This window comes from Apiospora hydei, assembly GCF_038363865.1.
Source record: "Apiospora hydei strain CBS 114990 chromosome Unknown utg000002l_segment0_segment0, whole genome shotgun sequence".
Lineage (NCBI taxonomy): Eukaryota > Fungi > Ascomycota > Sordariomycetes > Amphisphaeriales > Apiosporaceae > Apiospora > Apiospora hydei.
Genome location: NW_027117361.1, coordinates 5,103,397 through 5,120,156, shown reverse-complemented (window position 1 = coordinate 5,120,156; position 16,760 = coordinate 5,103,397). Strand labels below are relative to the sequence as shown.

Below are 16,760 nucleotides of genomic sequence, written 5' to 3'. Positions count from 1 at the left end.
AAATATCAACATGGCGTTTCCAGAAGGCTTTCGCGATCGGGTGGCCAGTAGCATATCTATCAGAAAGCTCTTGCCTTTCGTTGCTGCATCGGTGAGTCTGTCCAGTCCTATCTGGAGCTGTGCCTGATCCTGCTAATGAGAACCTGCATTGTCATCGTTCATACAGACCATTGCTTACTGCCTGGCCCGTGCCATTTGCAATCTCAAATTCCATCCGTTGTCTCATTACCCAGGGCCAAAGCTTGCCGCCCTTACCAACATTTGGTGGGCGTACATACGGTATGTGCTGTTGCATTTACACACTGCGCCGGTGATGGCTGTGGCCGCCAGACTGACGCATCCAAACTTTGACCAGGGCGACGGGAAGGTATCCATGGATAGTAGAGGATGCTCTGAGACGATATGGTATGCAATTTGGAGGCCAAACTTAGGCAGCCCATCGTCGGCTGCAGATGACTAATTGCAGCCATTTAGGCGACGTTATTCGTATTGCTCCAAACGAGCTCATATTCCTAACACCCAAGGCGGCAAAAGGTGAGCTTCCCTTTGGCTGGCTTCAAAAACGACATCTCAACTCCATCAATGGGACAGATATATACCTTTCGCAGGACAAGAGCCTCGAGCTGTTCGTTCAGGTCGGCTACGATGCCTTAGATACCGGCGACGGCGGCATTTCTGGAGAGACTGACCCCGTCAGGCACCGCGCAATTGCCAAACGGCTCGCCCCTGCCTTCAGCATGAGGAACCTGAAGGCGAAAGAAGCGACTATCCTGAAGCATATCGACCGCTTCATTGACGTAATGAAGGAAGTCGGTGCGGAAGGGAAAGGGGTCGAGTTGCAACGCTGGTCAGACTGGTTGGCGTTGGACCTCTCCGCAGACATGACCTACAGCCGCGACATGGGCCAGGTGCGAGACAGTAAGCCAACACATAAAATTCATTCGTATCTTGGCTTCCAATTATGCTGCTGACACGAAAGCTAGTGAAAGACTCGATACTTCTAAGCGCCACGCTGAAACTGAACATCTTCATCACAATGAGCGAGATCACACGGAAATTCCGTCTGCTCAGCCCCCTAATGTACCTAACCATCCCGCCCTCCGTCTGGCTCTTGATGCCCAAGCTCATAAGGATGAACACCGAGGACGTCAAGACGCGCATCAAGCGTCGCGGCCAGACGGACCACCTGGACTACTTCGAGCAGCTCATCCCCACCGACCAGCCCGTGCCGCAAGACAGGAAGCACATCTATCACCTTGAGAACGTGGCGGGGCAGCTACTCTTGGCCAGCTGGCAGCCACTGGCTGATCAGTTCTACTCCTTGGTCTTCTTCCTCCTCGGGGCGCCTGATGCGTACGCGGCCCTGGTGGAGGAGGTAAGGACTGCGTTTGCGACCTCCGATGCGATCAACACGGAGAGTACCGCGACTTTGAAGTACCACCAGGCTTGCCAGCGGGAGAGTCTCCGACTCCATCAGGCGACGGTCGACGGTTTGCCGCGCGTCAGTCCCGGTGCTATTGTGGACGGCGAATACATCCCCAAAGGAGTAAGTGGCCCCATCCCTCCCGTTCTGTTTCCAACCCTTTGGGAATAGACACATGGTTGTGAGTTTCGTGATATCGATACTAAGTAGGAAGTTACAAGGTGATCTGTCAAATCAGCTACTTCGCCGCAGCAAGGAGCCCCCGCTACTTCACCGACCCCCTCAGCTTCCGCCCGCAAAGGTGGTTACCGCCAGACCACCCCCGGTTCGACCCTACCTTCAAAGACGACAATCTCGCCGCCTCCAAGCCCTTCAGCCAGGGCCCGCGAGGCTGTCCGGGCGGTCCTATCGCCATGGCCCTGGTCCGGCTCTTCATCGCCAAGGTCCTTTGGCATTTCGACCTCGAGGCGGCGCCGGGCTTCGGGGACTTGTCGTTTGAGAAGTGCTTCAAGTGGTTGACGTTTTGGGAGAGACCGCCGTTCTGGGTCAGGTTCAACCAACGGCGGGCACGACCGACCAAGATTCGGTCGTGAAGGTCAAGTCATCATGTATTCTCAGAGCCTCGGGGTCAAGATAAATCTTGAGGCTCATGTCGTCCTGACCAAGGTTGAAAACCCGGAAGATCGCGTAGATGGTATCCTTCTTTCCAGTGTTCTCCTTCATCTAAATTCGTAGTTAGCGTTTCTGCCGGCTTCGCAGACTTGCCGTCATATGACAATTCATGGCTTACCTTCTCAAACAGCGCTTTGCTCACGAAGAACGGGGTGTCGCAGGTCGACGTGGTGGTCTTCACCTCAATGAGGTACTGCGGGCGTCTGTCCTCCCAGACCTTCTTCTTCAAATGGCCCTTGGCGATCAGGCATTCTGTCAGTGCGCCTTGCGAGTCCATGTACACCACATCTGCCTTCTCCGTTCCCGACCAGGGAGCCATCGTGGCATACTCGGGGTGCACCGAAACATAGCGGCGAATGCTACTCTGCCAATTGTCTCTGGTGAGCCCAGGCAGTTTGCGGGGATCGACAAGATGGCTCAGGAGTTCGAAGACCTGCGACGTAACCAATTAGTTCAGGCCATCCCATAGATTGATGCAAGAAATAATGCACTCATATAAAGCTCGCCTGCAGCGCCAACTGTGTAGTCGCGCTCGGCCTGGGGCAAGGCGCGCAGACCCCAGTCTGGTTTTCTCGTAGTGAAAAGACTGTTTGGGAGCCAACTACTCATTCCGGAAGCTCCATAATGAGGCAGGTCATTCCGTCTAGCCGACTCAATGACTTTCTGCAGCAAAGCCACGTACGGCTGGTCTTCAACGAGAGTCTGTGCTGACGCGGCGAGACTGGGGGTTGTAGGCGGCGAGGTTGGCAAGATCTTGCCAATCCAAGACGAGAGGGGGGCCCGAGGATGTCGAACCACTGTTTTCGTCTGCGTTTCCGTCGCCATTCTGACTTATCGGCGTAGCAGAGGACTTGGAGGCATGCGATGTATCGTTCTTGACGATTTCACCAGCGGAAACTTGGAATTGGTCTTTGATGGCTCCTGATACTGAGGTATGGGTTTGAAGCTCACGCCAAGCTTCCTCGTCGGTGTTGGTAATATCCAGCATAGGTATGCCATTGTCTCTCAGGGCCCTGGATACCCTAGAGAGTGGTGAGACCAGAACAGCTTGGACCGCAGTCACCCAATTCTTCTTGAGCACTGCCGAGATATTTGTCGTTGGATCTTTCATCATCCACTCCAACAGCCGCTGTGGGAGCACGGTGGTAAAGATGTATTCCTGGTCTTCTTCGTCTGTCGGGACATATATTTTGGAATTCTCCTGGCTCTCTTCAATATGTAGAGTCGTGGTTTCTCCTTGGGCCTTGTATGTAGTATGGCCACGAAGAACAAAGTCTGACGATATGCCGTTCGTTTCATAAATATCAGTCTTTTGCAGCACCTTGTAGAAATGGCTAAGGGCGCTCGTGCCTTGGACTCGGGGGCTGCTGAAGTGAGCGGCGATTCTGTAAACATCATGATTAATAAATTGTACCGTTGTACTGAATGCTGGGAACACCCCTAAGCAACGCATGAGCCCGGTTTCGGATTTGACGTCCCGGGTTTGACGTCTGGTTTGCTGGGCCACCGTGAAAAGAGGTGACCTCTCTTGTTGACGACGAGAGATAATTGGGCTCTAAACCTGACCATTTCAAGAAGGGGTCCAGCCTCACGATATCTGCGATACTGAAGTCAAGGAAGCTCACTTTCTTCTCAAACATGAGCCTGAGAGGTTCGCGGTCCTCAATAAAAGATTCGGTTGCCTCGTTTCCAAGCTCCACGTTCCCATCCGGCCTCCTGATTGGGAAGATGTGGCCAGACACCACATCTGTCTGGCTTGGATGATGCTTAGAACTGAGCAGTAGAGAGTTGACTGTCCAAATCAGCTCCTTGACTTCTTGCTGTTTGGCTGATGGGTTACTGCCAATGTCTCTCAATTCGTCAACTGCCATGGTCAGGTCGATCGGCTTGACACCGAGGTATTTCACGAACAAGGCTTTGAACCGTCCGTACTTATCGTTCAGAGAAACCTTTCCACGAAGTGTCGCGGCCTCAGATCAGACGCAATCTGAAGACTTGTGCCACATCCCGTGGTCTTCAGATGGTGCATAGATAAGCGCCTCGGTCTCAAATACGTCCCTAAAAGTACAAATCAGTATACTTTATAACTCTAGCTGATCTTGTGTTTCCCTACTTGAACCCATTTTTACTTGGGTTAATGTTCGATTTGAGGGCATCCATAGCCGCAAATATGCCGCTGACGGTGCTCATATCGTCGCAACCTGCCGCAGCGAGAGCCCTCAGCTCCTTGACAAAGATAATCCAGGTGCCATTCGCAATCGATAATGTATCGTTGAAAAAGGCTGTTATATGAACGGATTTGGGGATATCTCTGTCTTGCTTGTAGAGGTACTCCAAGGCGTGCTTCGATTTCATTTGTTGTGGCGCTTCCCACACACACTCCCATGGAAAGGCCCAAGTACAAGTGTTCTCTGGCAGCGGGATGAACACGGACTTATTCTTGTTGAAGTAATCCCTGTTTCTGTTAGTAGAGGTATGATAAGCTGCGACTGGGAAATGGCAACTTACCGAACCAGTGCCTTCGCTTCATCCTGGTTGTTTGCCTCACGCTGTTTCGCTGAGATGTAATCATACAGTTCGAACAGTCTAGCCTTGGGTGCAGAAGGTACGGATTTTGAAAAGGCTTTCACTGAGTACTTGAGCATGTCTAGAGCGAAGCTGAGTTCTGATTCAGGCGAACCAACACCAAGCGCGTCCATTGTAGTCTGCCATTCTGGTGGAATGGCTTTAGGGGTCGCGTCCAGATCCGCTTCAAGCCAAGGGAAGAAGAATTCGTGTCCCAGGTATCGTTCGACACGCTTTGTCAACTCCTCGGTGGGGAAGTATGCGTCCTTCAACAAACTCCGGCGGTTGCCTTGGCACAGAAATTCGATGTCGGAGAGATACTTAAACTGATCTGGTGAAGCATCCTTCTTGCTTTGGATCCATAGATGAACACATCCCAGGAACTTGTCTGGTCTATGCTTCTGCAGGTACTTCCCGTCCACACTCAGGGCATTGTCGCCAATCGCAACTACTCTCTGAACCCTAAGCTCGCTGTAGAGCCACTCACGCCAGGTTAGGGTTTGGCCTTGAGGAGTAGCGGGACTGTCCTTGAGGTACTCAGAATTGACGAATAGTGAAACATGTCCGGGTGCGCTATCGCCTGGGTTGGGGCCTACTTTCGTCTTCTTGAACACTTGCGAGGCACCATAGGAGTTGTCATCCTCGACATATATAACTTCGCAGAATGGTCGGCGGGGTACGCTGTGGCCGTCGACAAATATTGCCAGCTTGGAGTATTTGACTTCTTTATCGCTCTTCATATGATGAGACAAATATAGAAACTCGAGGTGGCGTTTCGACGAAGGTATAGTGAGCTGAAGTGCTTTTGTTTCCTTTTGATACATCTGCAGAATCTTGTTGCGAACGAGATCTATAGGAGCCATCACAACACCCAGATCCTCGAAGAGAGTCTTCCTGTGCGGATTGGTTATGTTCGATATCAAGCGTAATCCGATATCTGGGGGATTTCTATGCAGGCTACTTTGGCAAAATAGACGGGCCCCGATGAAGCTGATACCCAATTACCATCTTGTAACGGTAGAAGGTCCATTTCCTTCAGCCTCGCCTTTGCATTTTCCATGCGAGGCATCTGAAAAGGCTGATGGAGGAATTTTGCAAAACACTCGTGCCAGTTGTCTTGTGTTTTGGGCGATTTGATTCGAGACAATGGACCGCGAGAGAGATCCTGCTTAATCAACTCAAGCATCTTTTGGCCAGGGAAGGGTCCTAATCCGAAATGTCTCAGGATACACAAGTCTTCCGCACCATAATGTTGAGAAATAAGTTGATCATGGTCGCAATCGTCAAGCAGAGGCCTGCCATCTTCGTCCTTGAAATTATTCCATGGGATGAACACGTCATTTATCAAACGCAGATGGGGTAGTCGTCGACCCAACAGAATCGGAGTCTTGCTCAGTTTATCAGCTATTTTGCCAATCAAAGAAAGCCACAGAGTACCCCAGTCTCTGGATCCCTTATTCGGCAAATACCTCATCCACTGATATCGCAAGGTGTCATGCTCGCAGAATTGCAGAACTGCTCTTATGAATGCATCAGCAATCCCATCAAGGAGACTCAGGTTTCTGAGGGAGTCCTTCACAGTGTCTTGCCGAGCAGCATCGGTAACAAGGTCTGCTTGTATCAAGAACCTGAAGCCAATCGATCGAACTGGGAGGAAGACAAACAAGTCTTGAGGATGGGAGATCGGTACTGATGTTGTCGAGAGTGGAAACGCTAGAGTCACCTGAGACTTGGAATACGCGCGAGAAGCTTCTTCAGCTTCTGAATACGTCCTATTCTCGTTCTTGACGAGGTTCGTCGCTTCGTGGGTCGTGACGTGATAATGCTTGATCTCGGTCTCCGAATTCCCCTCTTTGGACTTGGTTCTACTCAGGACGGCGAAATTAAGACGTGGACGCGCAATTGAGTATGTTGCAGATGTCGTATGCTCTTCCTTCTCATTGTAGAAGGTCACGTTGATCTTCGTCAAGTTCTTCATGAACAGAAGGAACGTTTCTTGCAGCTCTTTGAACTGTGATTCGATTGTTTGACGAGTCTTCGCCATCATGTCTCCATCCTCGGTATCATGAAGATGAAGTATAATCCTCGTGAGTGGCGATTCTGGCAAATCCTCTTTTACATCCTCCCAAATGGGGGATATCATACCCATGCCGGAATCGCCGCGCTTATGAGTGAAGAAGAACGAGAAGGCGCCGGATTGGATGTGTACTTTCCATGCTGCCATGAAAACAGACTTGAAGCCGATGCCCTTTTCTCCAATGTACCCTTGGGCTCCCGTCTTGGAGCTCTGTCCGACAGAACAAATCGCGACGAGATTTTCATAGTTGAAACCGTCCTCATTGCACTCGAGGACGATGCGGTTGGGATATACGCGGAAAGAGACGAAGGGATCAGCTTTCGCTTCCCTTGCTTTGGTGTAGCTGTTGTCGTCGGCATTCTGCAGAAGCTCGAAGACGAAGCGTGCCTTGCTTGTGTACAAGTTCTTTGACAAGCTGCATATGACAATTAGAAATTTGGTCGGTTTTAACGTGAGCGGAACTGCGCAACTTACGTGATGACGCTGGAACCGACCATTTGGTCCTTCTTGCGGAGAGCTTCTAGGATGTCGTGACGCAACTCTTCATCGCCGAGTTCCTGTAGCCTCTCGCTACTGATATAGCCATGTTCTCTTGTGATCCTCTCCACGAGATCCTTGGCACTTTGGCGGTCTTGAGGGATGGCCATTGCTTCGTAAGGGCGCCTGGCGAGCAGGTCCAGTTACATTGCAGAATTGGTGCAAGGATTGATGTGTTTGGGAGTAAGGCTTGCGATGTGCTCAATGGAGAATGGTAACTGTGTAGTGGGGGTGGAGGAGTAAGAGAGAAGAGGAAATCCAACACAGGCAGAAGGTGTTGCAGTTTTGGGTGCTTGGTTGGAAAATGCGAGCCTGCCTTGTCAACGACTCGACCAAACGTGCCAAAATGCCAAGAGGCAATGAAGAACAATCTCCTATATAAGGTAGAGAATACTCAATTGACTGATGGCCATTGTTTTGGTTGTGTTGGACGGTCTTGGAGGATTGTGTGCAGCAGGTGTTGATGATGTTTCCAAGCTGGCAAGCTTCAGGTTTTGCGCCTTCCTGCCTTTTCCGTACCTGAGGTTTCCAATATTGTGGTATGTACATCTGTGTACCTAAGGAACCGTTGCCATTGGAACACGATTGCTCATGACCCTCAATTGAAGAATACTAACTAAATAATCATTAATATACGGCAGTGTGCAGTTGCACATATTGCAATTAGATCACAAAGGCTTGGATTGATTGACCTGGACCTGCATGATGACGGACAAAACAACGGCAATTGAGTCGTGAAGACAGCAACAACTGGTATAGCTGGAATGCATATTTTGTTAACATGGTAATTTCTCCCAGCAAAACAGACAATAAGATACATCAATATCCTAATGTGAAAAGTACCCAGAATCCACCACCGGCGCCCGATCCAGCTTGAAGTACCCCGGCTGCAGCCTCTGGAACACGCCCGCCGGATCGTACCTGTCCGCAACCGCCTTGAGCCGCGCCTTGTTCTCCGCCCCGTAGCTGCTAATAACATCCTGGAACATGCTGGCGTAGTTCATGTAGACGTAATCGTTCGCGACCCCGCGCTCGACCGACACGGCCTTGATCCGCGTCAGGATCTTGGACGCGACGCCGTACACGGCCGCGTCGTCCTCGCGGCGGTCCCACCACGCCGCCACTTGCATGATGTAGACGGGCCGACCTTTCCTCAATACGTCCTCGAGGCCCAGGGGGTTGCCGCCGTTCTTCTGCATCTTGGCCAGGATGGGCAGCGTGAACCCCTGGCACGACAAGACGGGCAAGAGGCCGCTGACATCATCTAGCGCGCCGATCTCCTCGTAGAAGATATCCTTGGCCGCGATGAGCACGTCGGCCGAAGCGAGGAAGCTGAAGCCGTAGTACATCTCGCGCCGGCCGTCCGGGTTCGACGCCTGGACCTCGGCGGTGTAGTTGTACAGGACCCGGTTCTGCCGCGTGTCCGAGGTCGTGGAGATACCCTCGAACGCGGCCCAGGCGGGCGAGGCCTCGCCGTCGGGCTCGGCGTAGTAGTGCTCGACCGAGGCGACCCTGGTGCCGTTCTGGGCGGCCATGGCCAGCCACATGCCGGCGCGGTGGTCTTTGCTGGCGATGTTGTCGACGGTGGCGGAGAAGGCTTTGCACATGTCGTTGAAGGAGGATTCTTGATAGACGAGAGAGCCTCCCCACATCCGGCCCCCGGGTAGCGGGATGGTTTCCATGTGGAAATTGACCACGATGCCGAAGTTGTTCCCGCCGCCGCGCAGCGCCCAGTACAGGTCGGGGTTCTCCGAAACGCTTGCAGTGGTGATGTTGCCCTGAGCGCCAACGACCTGACCAATAGTAAGCATGGAGATAAAGTACATGTACTCAATGAGGAAATTGTCTTACATCGTAAGCGACTACATTATCACAGGCCAATCCATACAAGCTCGAAAAGAACGAGATGCCACCTGAAAACCGGCATGTGTCAGTATGCCATTACCATTGAAGGGTTTCGTTAGAATTGAGCTTACCTCCTGTCGTTAGTCCGCCAACTCCAATATTCTCAACACGCCCTCCGATGACCGCGACATCATCCTTCTGGAGCACCGAGTAGACACTGCCCCAGGTGTTGCCGGGCTGCACGGAGGCGACCTTCTTGTCGGTAGATAGCTTGACGTTGGCGAGGTTCTGGAATGACACGGTGATTCCTCCCTCAATGCTGGAGGCGCCGGCGAAAGCGGCGTGGCCCCCACTCCTCACGGCAAAGGGGCACTGGGTAAAGCGAGAAAGCAGGATCAGCACCGACACGGCCTCCGGGGAGGAGGGCTTGAAGATGCAATAGGGGTGCACATCGGACTGGATAGCGGACCAGTACGTGCCCACATAGCTGGTGTAAGCCGCCTCGTCTGGGCGGTCGACGGAGTCTGCGCCGTAGTGGCTCTGCAGAGCCTTGCACTACATGGAAACGAGAGCGGTGATGTTAGTCAGGAGAAAGGGGGACATGGAAGCAAATCCGTGTATGTGTGCGTGACGAGGATCGCAACTTACAGCGATCTCGCAAGCGCGGTTCGACAAGGTAGACGCCAGGGAGCTAGATCGGTATACTCGTCGACCGCGAATCCATGACTCTGAAGAGCGGCGGCAGCATCAAAGTCGGCATGCTCAAGAGGCGCGCCAGCGACGACGGAGTTTATACCCGTCAGCGCGAGCAGCAGTTGGGAAGAGAGACACCTCATTGTTTCCTGCCAATTTTCCCACAGCGACAGACTGATTGGCAAAGAATCTTGTCGAACCAGAGAAAAGGAGCCAACGTGGGCATATCTATATTCGACAGAGAGCCTACATGTTGCCGGGAGGATTGGGAGCTGAACCCGGCCAACGACAGTACAGCAAAAGAGTGACGACACCGCTCAATCAGCTATCCTGAGACAAACTCAATTGACAAGGATCGCGCCGGAAGGGCGTGAAGCGGTCGAATAGGTGCAGATGCACCTTCGATAGAGCGCATGCAGCGGTCGTATGTAGTAGCCCAGATCAGATCAGATGGCAGGCCTCAGCTAGAGCGGCCGCTAGCAGGTCGGATGGGAGTGAATCCGTTGCCACGACACCCACCGCCTTGCTTCTTGATGCGCACGTCGCATGCATGCTGCATGCCAGAAGGAAAACGACTAAAGATCACAGGGATGTAGGTCTTCTTGTTTGGAAATCGATGATGAGACATGGGCCATATCGCAGAACGGGAGCCGAAGCGACAGATGTCAGCGTGGATTGATTGATTGCTTTGGCAGCGCATGGCACTCGATAAACAACATCAAAACCACAAGCAAAAACACTTCTCAAAATAGCGGCCGACAAGGACCAAGGTGATGGAGGGGTCACTCGCCCATTGTAGTCAAAATAAACAGTACATCCCATCCTTGCTTTCGAATGTCTGTGTGTGGATCTGATCTATCTCTATCTGGGCAACGGTCCCGGCAAAGACAAGATTCGTTTCTTCAAGTTCCATCAATCAAGCCATCCCATCCCACCCACTCAGTGGAAGGGCGGGAAGAAACGAAGAACAACTTTAGTGAGGGACCCCGCACTCACTCTCCAGGCCAGGCCAGGCCAGGCACTGCCCGCTTGCTCGCTACCAGCCGAAGCACTACATACTACAGCGACAGTAACTTGCCTAGTTGAGTAGCACCCGACGCGACCAACTGCACCACTGCAAGGCGCCCGCGCGGGAAGTTCAATTGCAAACCCCACCAAAGCAAGGCAGACCAAAGCAAGGTCAAGCAACCACTAAAAGCGAAAGCGCAAGCGCGACTTCATCACATCACACGTAAAAACACACACACACACCGCCAACATCATGTCCACGAACCAGCGCCCAGCCTCCGCCTTCGGCATGGCGCGCGGCGAAAAGAGCTTCTTCGAGCAGCAGCGCGAGCTCCTCATCGGCGAGATCGCCATGGTACGTTTACTCTTCTTCCGCTGCGCCAACCCAATTGCTTCTCTCTCCCTCAGCCCTGTGTGCAGGCGCGAAACTAACCCGCGCCTCAACCCCCCAAACAAACAGAACTTCGAACACGTCCTCGCCAACATCAACAAGCTCAACCGCTCCCTCGAGGCCGTCATCGCCGTTGGCCACGAGTTCTCCTCGGTCGAGGCGCTCTGGTCGCAGTTCGAGGGCGTCATGGCGAAAGAGCCCGAACAACCAGCCACGGCCGCCAACAACGGTGACGAGACAATGGGAGACCAGACCAAGCAGGAAGACGAGGACGACGACATCACCGCGCGCGTCAAGGAGGAGGACAAAGAATAAACGGAACTTAGACGAAACGAAGCAATTCACGAACGCCAGGACACGAACGCCGTACACCCGAGAACGGAACAAGAAGGTAAACCAAAACAAGTAATGCGACCAAGAGGAACCTCAGTGAGGGCTTGTCTTGTCTGTACAGACCTACCTGTCAAGCGAACAAGGTTTTCGGATACAGCAAGCAGATGGATGCATGTACATGCAACTGTCAAACATACATACAGCACGGGTGTGCTCTTTGTCAATCGACCCGTGTGCTTCTGTTGCGCGTGATGACAGCATGCAATGTCAGCTCTATTTCGATTCCTCTTCGGAACAGAGCCGCCATTGCATCTTGCGATCATGGGCAACAGCAGGGCACGGGCAGATTCACGGCACACGCCAGGCTAGTAGTACGTCATCAGCTGAAAAGAAGATGGATACAAGGTGGAGCGCCACGCCGGAGCAGAATTAGATACTAGATAGATACCCGGGGCCAGCCGAGATACAGATCCTCGCGAACCGAACGGGGAGACCAAGACCAAAATAGACGAAATCCACAGGTCAAATATGCTTCCTTGCTAGTAGCCACGTACGTCTGTCTACCTACTTTGCTAGTTGATTAGTTGGTCACTCGAGTATTTCAGTCATGTCACGATATCCTGCAACGAAGACGGAAACAGTAGCAAATGCGAGGTATTTATATAGTTTTTTTGTATTCCCTATCCTATAGCCGGAACCACTATGCTGCTGCTGTTTTGTTGGTGTTGTTGTGTCTTGGATCAACAAGAGGGTAGAAAAAAGTGTGTGCGAACCACCAAAAAAAACCGCAACCAAAAAAAGATAACCCTATCCTTGATGATGAGAGCTACAACAAAAGGAAAGATCTCTCCGATTTCTCTTCTTCTCCGGAGGATAAAAACCTTACATCCATGATCAATACACTCGTGTTCTCAATGTTTCTCCCATTGCCATTCTCCTCATCTCCCCCTCTCTGTTCTCTCTTCACTGGAGAGAGAATTTAAGAGAGCAGGGTCGTTGTTTCGCACGTACTTGACGTAGCAACCAAACCTCCCGTCGAGGCTTTTATACAAGATGCCACAGTCTAGCCAAGTGGCCAAGTGGCTCCGCGTTCGTCGTTCGCCTGTCGTTTCTCCTTGGTCCCATTCCATGCATTTACCTTCTCCATCCCCTTCGCAAACAGAAGGGAAAATAAAGAAGAGAAAGAAAAACAATAGATCGAAAATAAAAAACTCGAGGAACGCCGGTGCGATGAAGTTCTATGATGCGAGTGGGAGCAGCATATACAGGAAGCCCTCGTCGTCCCAGCAGCTCCTCGTCTTCCTCTTACAACGGCTTGGGTGTTCCCCTGGTTTTCCCTAGGCAGTGTGTCGTGAAACGAAGTCGTGGCAAATAATAAATATCGTGCAAGAATAGTGCGTGTGTGTTGTTCTTTGTCGTCGTTGGCATTACCACCCCTCCTCCGGTCGTCCGGTGGTAGGGCGTTGCTCGCGCCGTTCCTCCCAGGACGCACCCCTCGTGATCACGGCACCGCAGTGTGAGATGCTGCTGCAAAGCAATGGACCCGGCGCGCGCTTTACAGTGGCCTACACATCCGTCTCTTCTTCTTAAAAGCGCGGACGCCGGGTATGCCGCCACTATTCCGGTTGGAGCTACTTGTGCCGCGCGACGACCCGCTGCCAGCTTCGTTCATGGCCGCCTCCAGGTTGCGACGGTCATTAAAGACAACCGTGTCGATGGCCTTCTCGAAGATCTCGTCCACTCCTGACATCTCCTTACTGCTGCACTCCATGTACTGGGCACTCATCTTCTTGGCGACAGCCATGCCCTGGTCCGTCGTTACTGGCGTCAGGCCTTGCGTCTTGAGCATCTCTACGCACGTCTTCTTGTGCCGCAGATCTGACTTGAGGCCGACGAGGACCAGTGGCGTGTAGGGGCAGAAATGCAGGACTTCGGGGTACCACTGTGGCATTGGTCAGCAATCATGCATGTTTACCTGTGATGCGAGGGGGAGGATTGGTGTCGACATACCTTGTCTAATACATTGTCTAAAGAGTTGGGGCAGTCGATGGCGAAGCAGACGAAGATGAGATCGGTTTCGGGGTACGAGAGCGGGCGCAACCTGTCGTACTCCTCCTGGCCGGCCGTATCCCAGAGCGCCAGCTCGACAGTTTTACCGGTGCGCTGGTGCGTGGGGTATGTGATGTAGTTCTCGAAGACAGTGGGCACATATTTCTATTTGTTGTGGTTAGCAAGGTGGGTGACGTCGGGCGGGAGGAGGGGGGCCAGTAGTGGCGGCAGTGAATGGATGGACTCACCTCGGGGAAGTAGCCTTGGCTGTAGCTGATCAATAAACATGTCTTGCCGCAGCCACCGTCGCCGACGACGACAATCTTCTTGGAGTAGGCGGGGGCCTCCGTGACATGAGTTGCCGACGACTCCCTACCCGTCGAGGAGCTCATGGTGGTGCTGACGGTGCCCTCGCTGGATCGCGTATTACGCTGTTCGCGGGCGCCGGTGGGTTTGCGCGAAAGGCCGTTGTCGTACTTCTCGCCCGTAGGGTGGCTGCTGCTGCTGCCGTAGTAGGAATTGCGGTTCGAGTACTGCGCCATGACGGCGATGGCGTTTTGAGAAACGTCGAACTTGTAAGTGAAAAGTGATACCGAACTATAGACTCAATTCTGGTGGTGGTGGTAGTGGTGGTGGTAAGTGGTGGGTGGTGAGAAATGCTGGCCCGCCCGAGGTGGAAAGTCTCTCCGTCTTAATCGAGGTGGTTGGTGGACTTGGCAGGTGGCTTGAGTTGGAACGTGGAATGAGGGATTCTTATTGACGTCGCTCGGATGGACAATAGGATTGAAGATGGCAAAGGCGAGGCGTTGAGGTGAGGCGGATGGAGTGAGAAGTTGTTTAGCTGTATTGAAGGGCAACAGGCACAAGGTATGTTGTGTTGGACTGGTCGATGGTTGATGGATTGGTCAAGTGGGATGGACTGGAGGTGGGATGGGATGATGAATTGTGCTCCGTTCTTGTTGTTTGGAGCGGCCAGCTTCATTGGCCGTTCCAAGGCATGGATTCAGCGGTTTAATGGGATGTGGTTGGCGGCTGAGCCGACGCCCAACTTTGCATGGGTCGGCGGGGCAACGGGCGCTGCTTGCAGCAATTGCAGTTGCAGTAGGGTGGCTGGGCCAGAGCTGTCCCCGCTGCGCTTAGTGGCCTTGGCACCTAGGACGTATCGCTAGGCCTCTAGCCCTCTAGCCCCCGGCAATAATAGCCTGTTTCTTCAGCCAAATGCCACCCCAGCAGCCCCCAGCAGTCCCCAGCACTCGCCAAATGCCATACGAACAGTTCCTCAAGGCTCCACCGCGCGTGTTACAGATTGCTCTCCGGTCCGTGTTATCTTGTATCTCCCTGTTTCCCCCAGTCGCAGTCCCGGTTCAGTCCACCAGTTCGACCAGCCTGCTAACCAGGCTACCGACCCAGCCTAGTCTCTACCCAGTCAACTGCAGTCAACACTTGTCTGCTAACCTGCTGCCAGCTCAGCTTCAATTCCCCGATCCCGTCATCACCGATCCATTCTCGACACCATTGGCACTAGGAAGCAGCACGGGCCGTGCACTCTTTCTTTGCCCGTCGGTCGTGTGCGGTCAGCGAAAAATCGCAAGCGAGCAAGCGAAATCTCTGCCTACAAATTAAAGTCAAAATCGACGCGTCGAGTCCCAACGCCTGCTTCTCCTTCTTCTCTCACCAACCAAACCCCTCCACAGAGCCAAGAAGAGAGTCGTTTGCCATGGCGGAAGTCAGCAAGTACGTCACTCTCATCTCCAACGATGGCTTCGAGTTTGTCGTCTTGCGCGAGGCGGTCCTCATCAGCCCCATGATCAAGAGCATGATCGATTCCAAGAGTGAGGACAATTTCCCGTGCCTTTCTCTCTCTGGTCGCATCTCCGGCTAAGTAGGTTCCTGCATATAGATAGCTTCCGAGAAGCACGTCTAAGCGGCCGATGCACCTTTGAGGAGATCAGGTAAGGCTACACTTTTCTTTCGTTGGACCTGGAGAGATCGTTGGTGTCTCCATCTCCAATTCCCCTTCCTATCCCGCCCGCCAACAGGAGAGCTCGCTTCCTTGATGAAACCACATTTCGCTATGTGCTCACTGAGGGACCACCTCACCGTGGACCGCATGACACCAACTACACTTGATCTGAGATTCTTGCCTCTCCTCCGCCTGCGTTGCGTGGTTGCATTGCATCCGTTGCCTTACCTGCGGACATCCGCTGCCTTACCTGCCTCCACATCACCAGTCCACGAAGAGTCTTGCACTGACAGACAGTACTGCTGAAGTGGTCAAGTGATGGAGAAGGTTGTCGAGTACTTCCACTACTGGTACAAGAACCGCGAGAAGGAGGACGTGCCAGACATGGACATCCCCGCCGAGCTCTGCCTCGAACTTCTCGTCGCCGCAGACTTCTTGGGCCTCGACAGTAAGAAACCACTCCAACAACCCCATGGGGGTTACTAGCTTGGTGGCGATCTTCGCTCACACTTCTTCCTCCCCTCAAGAGCAAACATGATACGACTGAACGAGGCATGAACCGGATGGCGTTGGACAGGGTGATTGATTACGCATTCACGGATCTTGGCGTTGTGGTGTTCCGAGAGGCTGTGTCTCTCGACGAAGCTACTGTGTTTTACGAGCTGCAATGCAGCTACCAATATGAAGACATGTTCTTTCTGGTACACGACGCGACGCCTCATTCGACTGACGTCTTGTTTCGTCTTGCTGTCTGCTATGCTGAAGGCTTGATTGGCTGGTAAGTAAAGCTGTTGAATGCATGATATCAGTTCTTCATTTCCTTCTCCGTCTCCTCTTCCCTGCATCCGTTGCAATACCCACCCATCTTAAGCATATACGATCTACCCTTACTTCTCCCGTGGGTTGATCGTCTATAATAGATGGAAAATCGAATTCGTCCCCCGTCACTCTGCGCGGCTCCGGCTTCACCGTGGAGACCATGCTTTTAATGAAGGGGATACATCCGGGAACCACAATGACGTTGCCTTTCGGGCCACCGCTTCTATGGAGATGGAAAACTAATAGTCTGGCGGGCTCGGTTCAATAAATCCAAATATACCCCATTACTTCTATGCATAGGAATTCCGTGCAATTTGACGTTTCCAGCGTTGCTCTGCTCTCATCTTGTCCTGTGTGTCTTGGTGGCCCACGTGACCCGAGCCAA

At 52.7% G+C, this 16,760-nt stretch overlaps 5 protein-coding genes across 5 annotated transcripts; 3 read left to right on the top strand and 2 right to left on the bottom strand.

Moving 5' to 3' along the window:
* Positions 1-10: 10 nt before the first annotated feature.
* Positions 11-2,016, top strand: PG997_001623 (uncharacterized protein; the record flags this gene model as incomplete). Its single annotated transcript, XM_066805938.1, has 5 exons — positions 11-91; positions 167-441; positions 467-918; positions 984-1,546; positions 1,645-2,016. 5 exons carry the CDS (start codon positions 11-13, stop codon positions 2,014-2,016), a joined length of 1,743 nt encoding a protein of 580 aa, XP_066675711.1.
* On the bottom strand, positions 1,976-9,955 carry PG997_001622 (uncharacterized protein; the record flags this gene model as incomplete). The annotated part of the gene is made up of 12 exons (XM_066805937.1): positions 1,976-2,146; positions 2,214-2,528; positions 2,808-3,480; positions 3,518-4,010; positions 4,225-4,550; positions 4,604-5,597; positions 5,666-7,152; positions 7,212-7,400; positions 8,196-9,067; positions 9,126-9,187; positions 9,251-9,657; positions 9,768-9,955. 12 exons carry the CDS (start codon positions 9,953-9,955, stop codon positions 1,976-1,978), a joined length of 6,177 nt encoding a protein of 2,058 aa, XP_066675710.1.
* Positions 9,956-11,073: 1,118 nt separating this feature from the next.
* PG997_001621 (DASH complex subunit Dad1-domain-containing protein) lies at positions 11,074-11,526 on the top strand (the record flags this gene model as incomplete). The annotated part of the gene is made up of 1 exon (XM_066805936.1): positions 11,074-11,526. The coding sequence occupies one exon, from the start codon at positions 11,074-11,076 to the stop codon at positions 11,524-11,526; it is 453 nt and encodes a 150-aa protein (XP_066675709.1).
* A 1,573-nt stretch (positions 11,527-13,099) lies between these two features.
* PG997_001620 (RHO1) lies at positions 13,100-14,135 on the bottom strand (the record flags this gene model as incomplete). The annotated part of the gene is made up of 3 exons (XM_066805935.1): positions 13,100-13,486; positions 13,555-13,758; positions 13,842-14,135. The coding sequence occupies 3 exons, from the start codon at positions 14,133-14,135 to the stop codon at positions 13,100-13,102; spliced, it is 885 nt and encodes a 294-aa protein (XP_066675708.1).
* A 1,175-nt stretch (positions 14,136-15,310) lies between these two features.
* PG997_001619 (Skp1 family protein) lies at positions 15,311-16,042 on the top strand (the record flags this gene model as incomplete). The annotated part of the gene is made up of 2 exons (XM_066805934.1): positions 15,311-15,425; positions 15,873-16,042. 2 exons carry the CDS (start codon positions 15,311-15,313, stop codon positions 16,040-16,042), a joined length of 285 nt encoding a protein of 94 aa, XP_066675707.1.
* Positions 16,043-16,760: the final 718 nt, after the last annotated feature.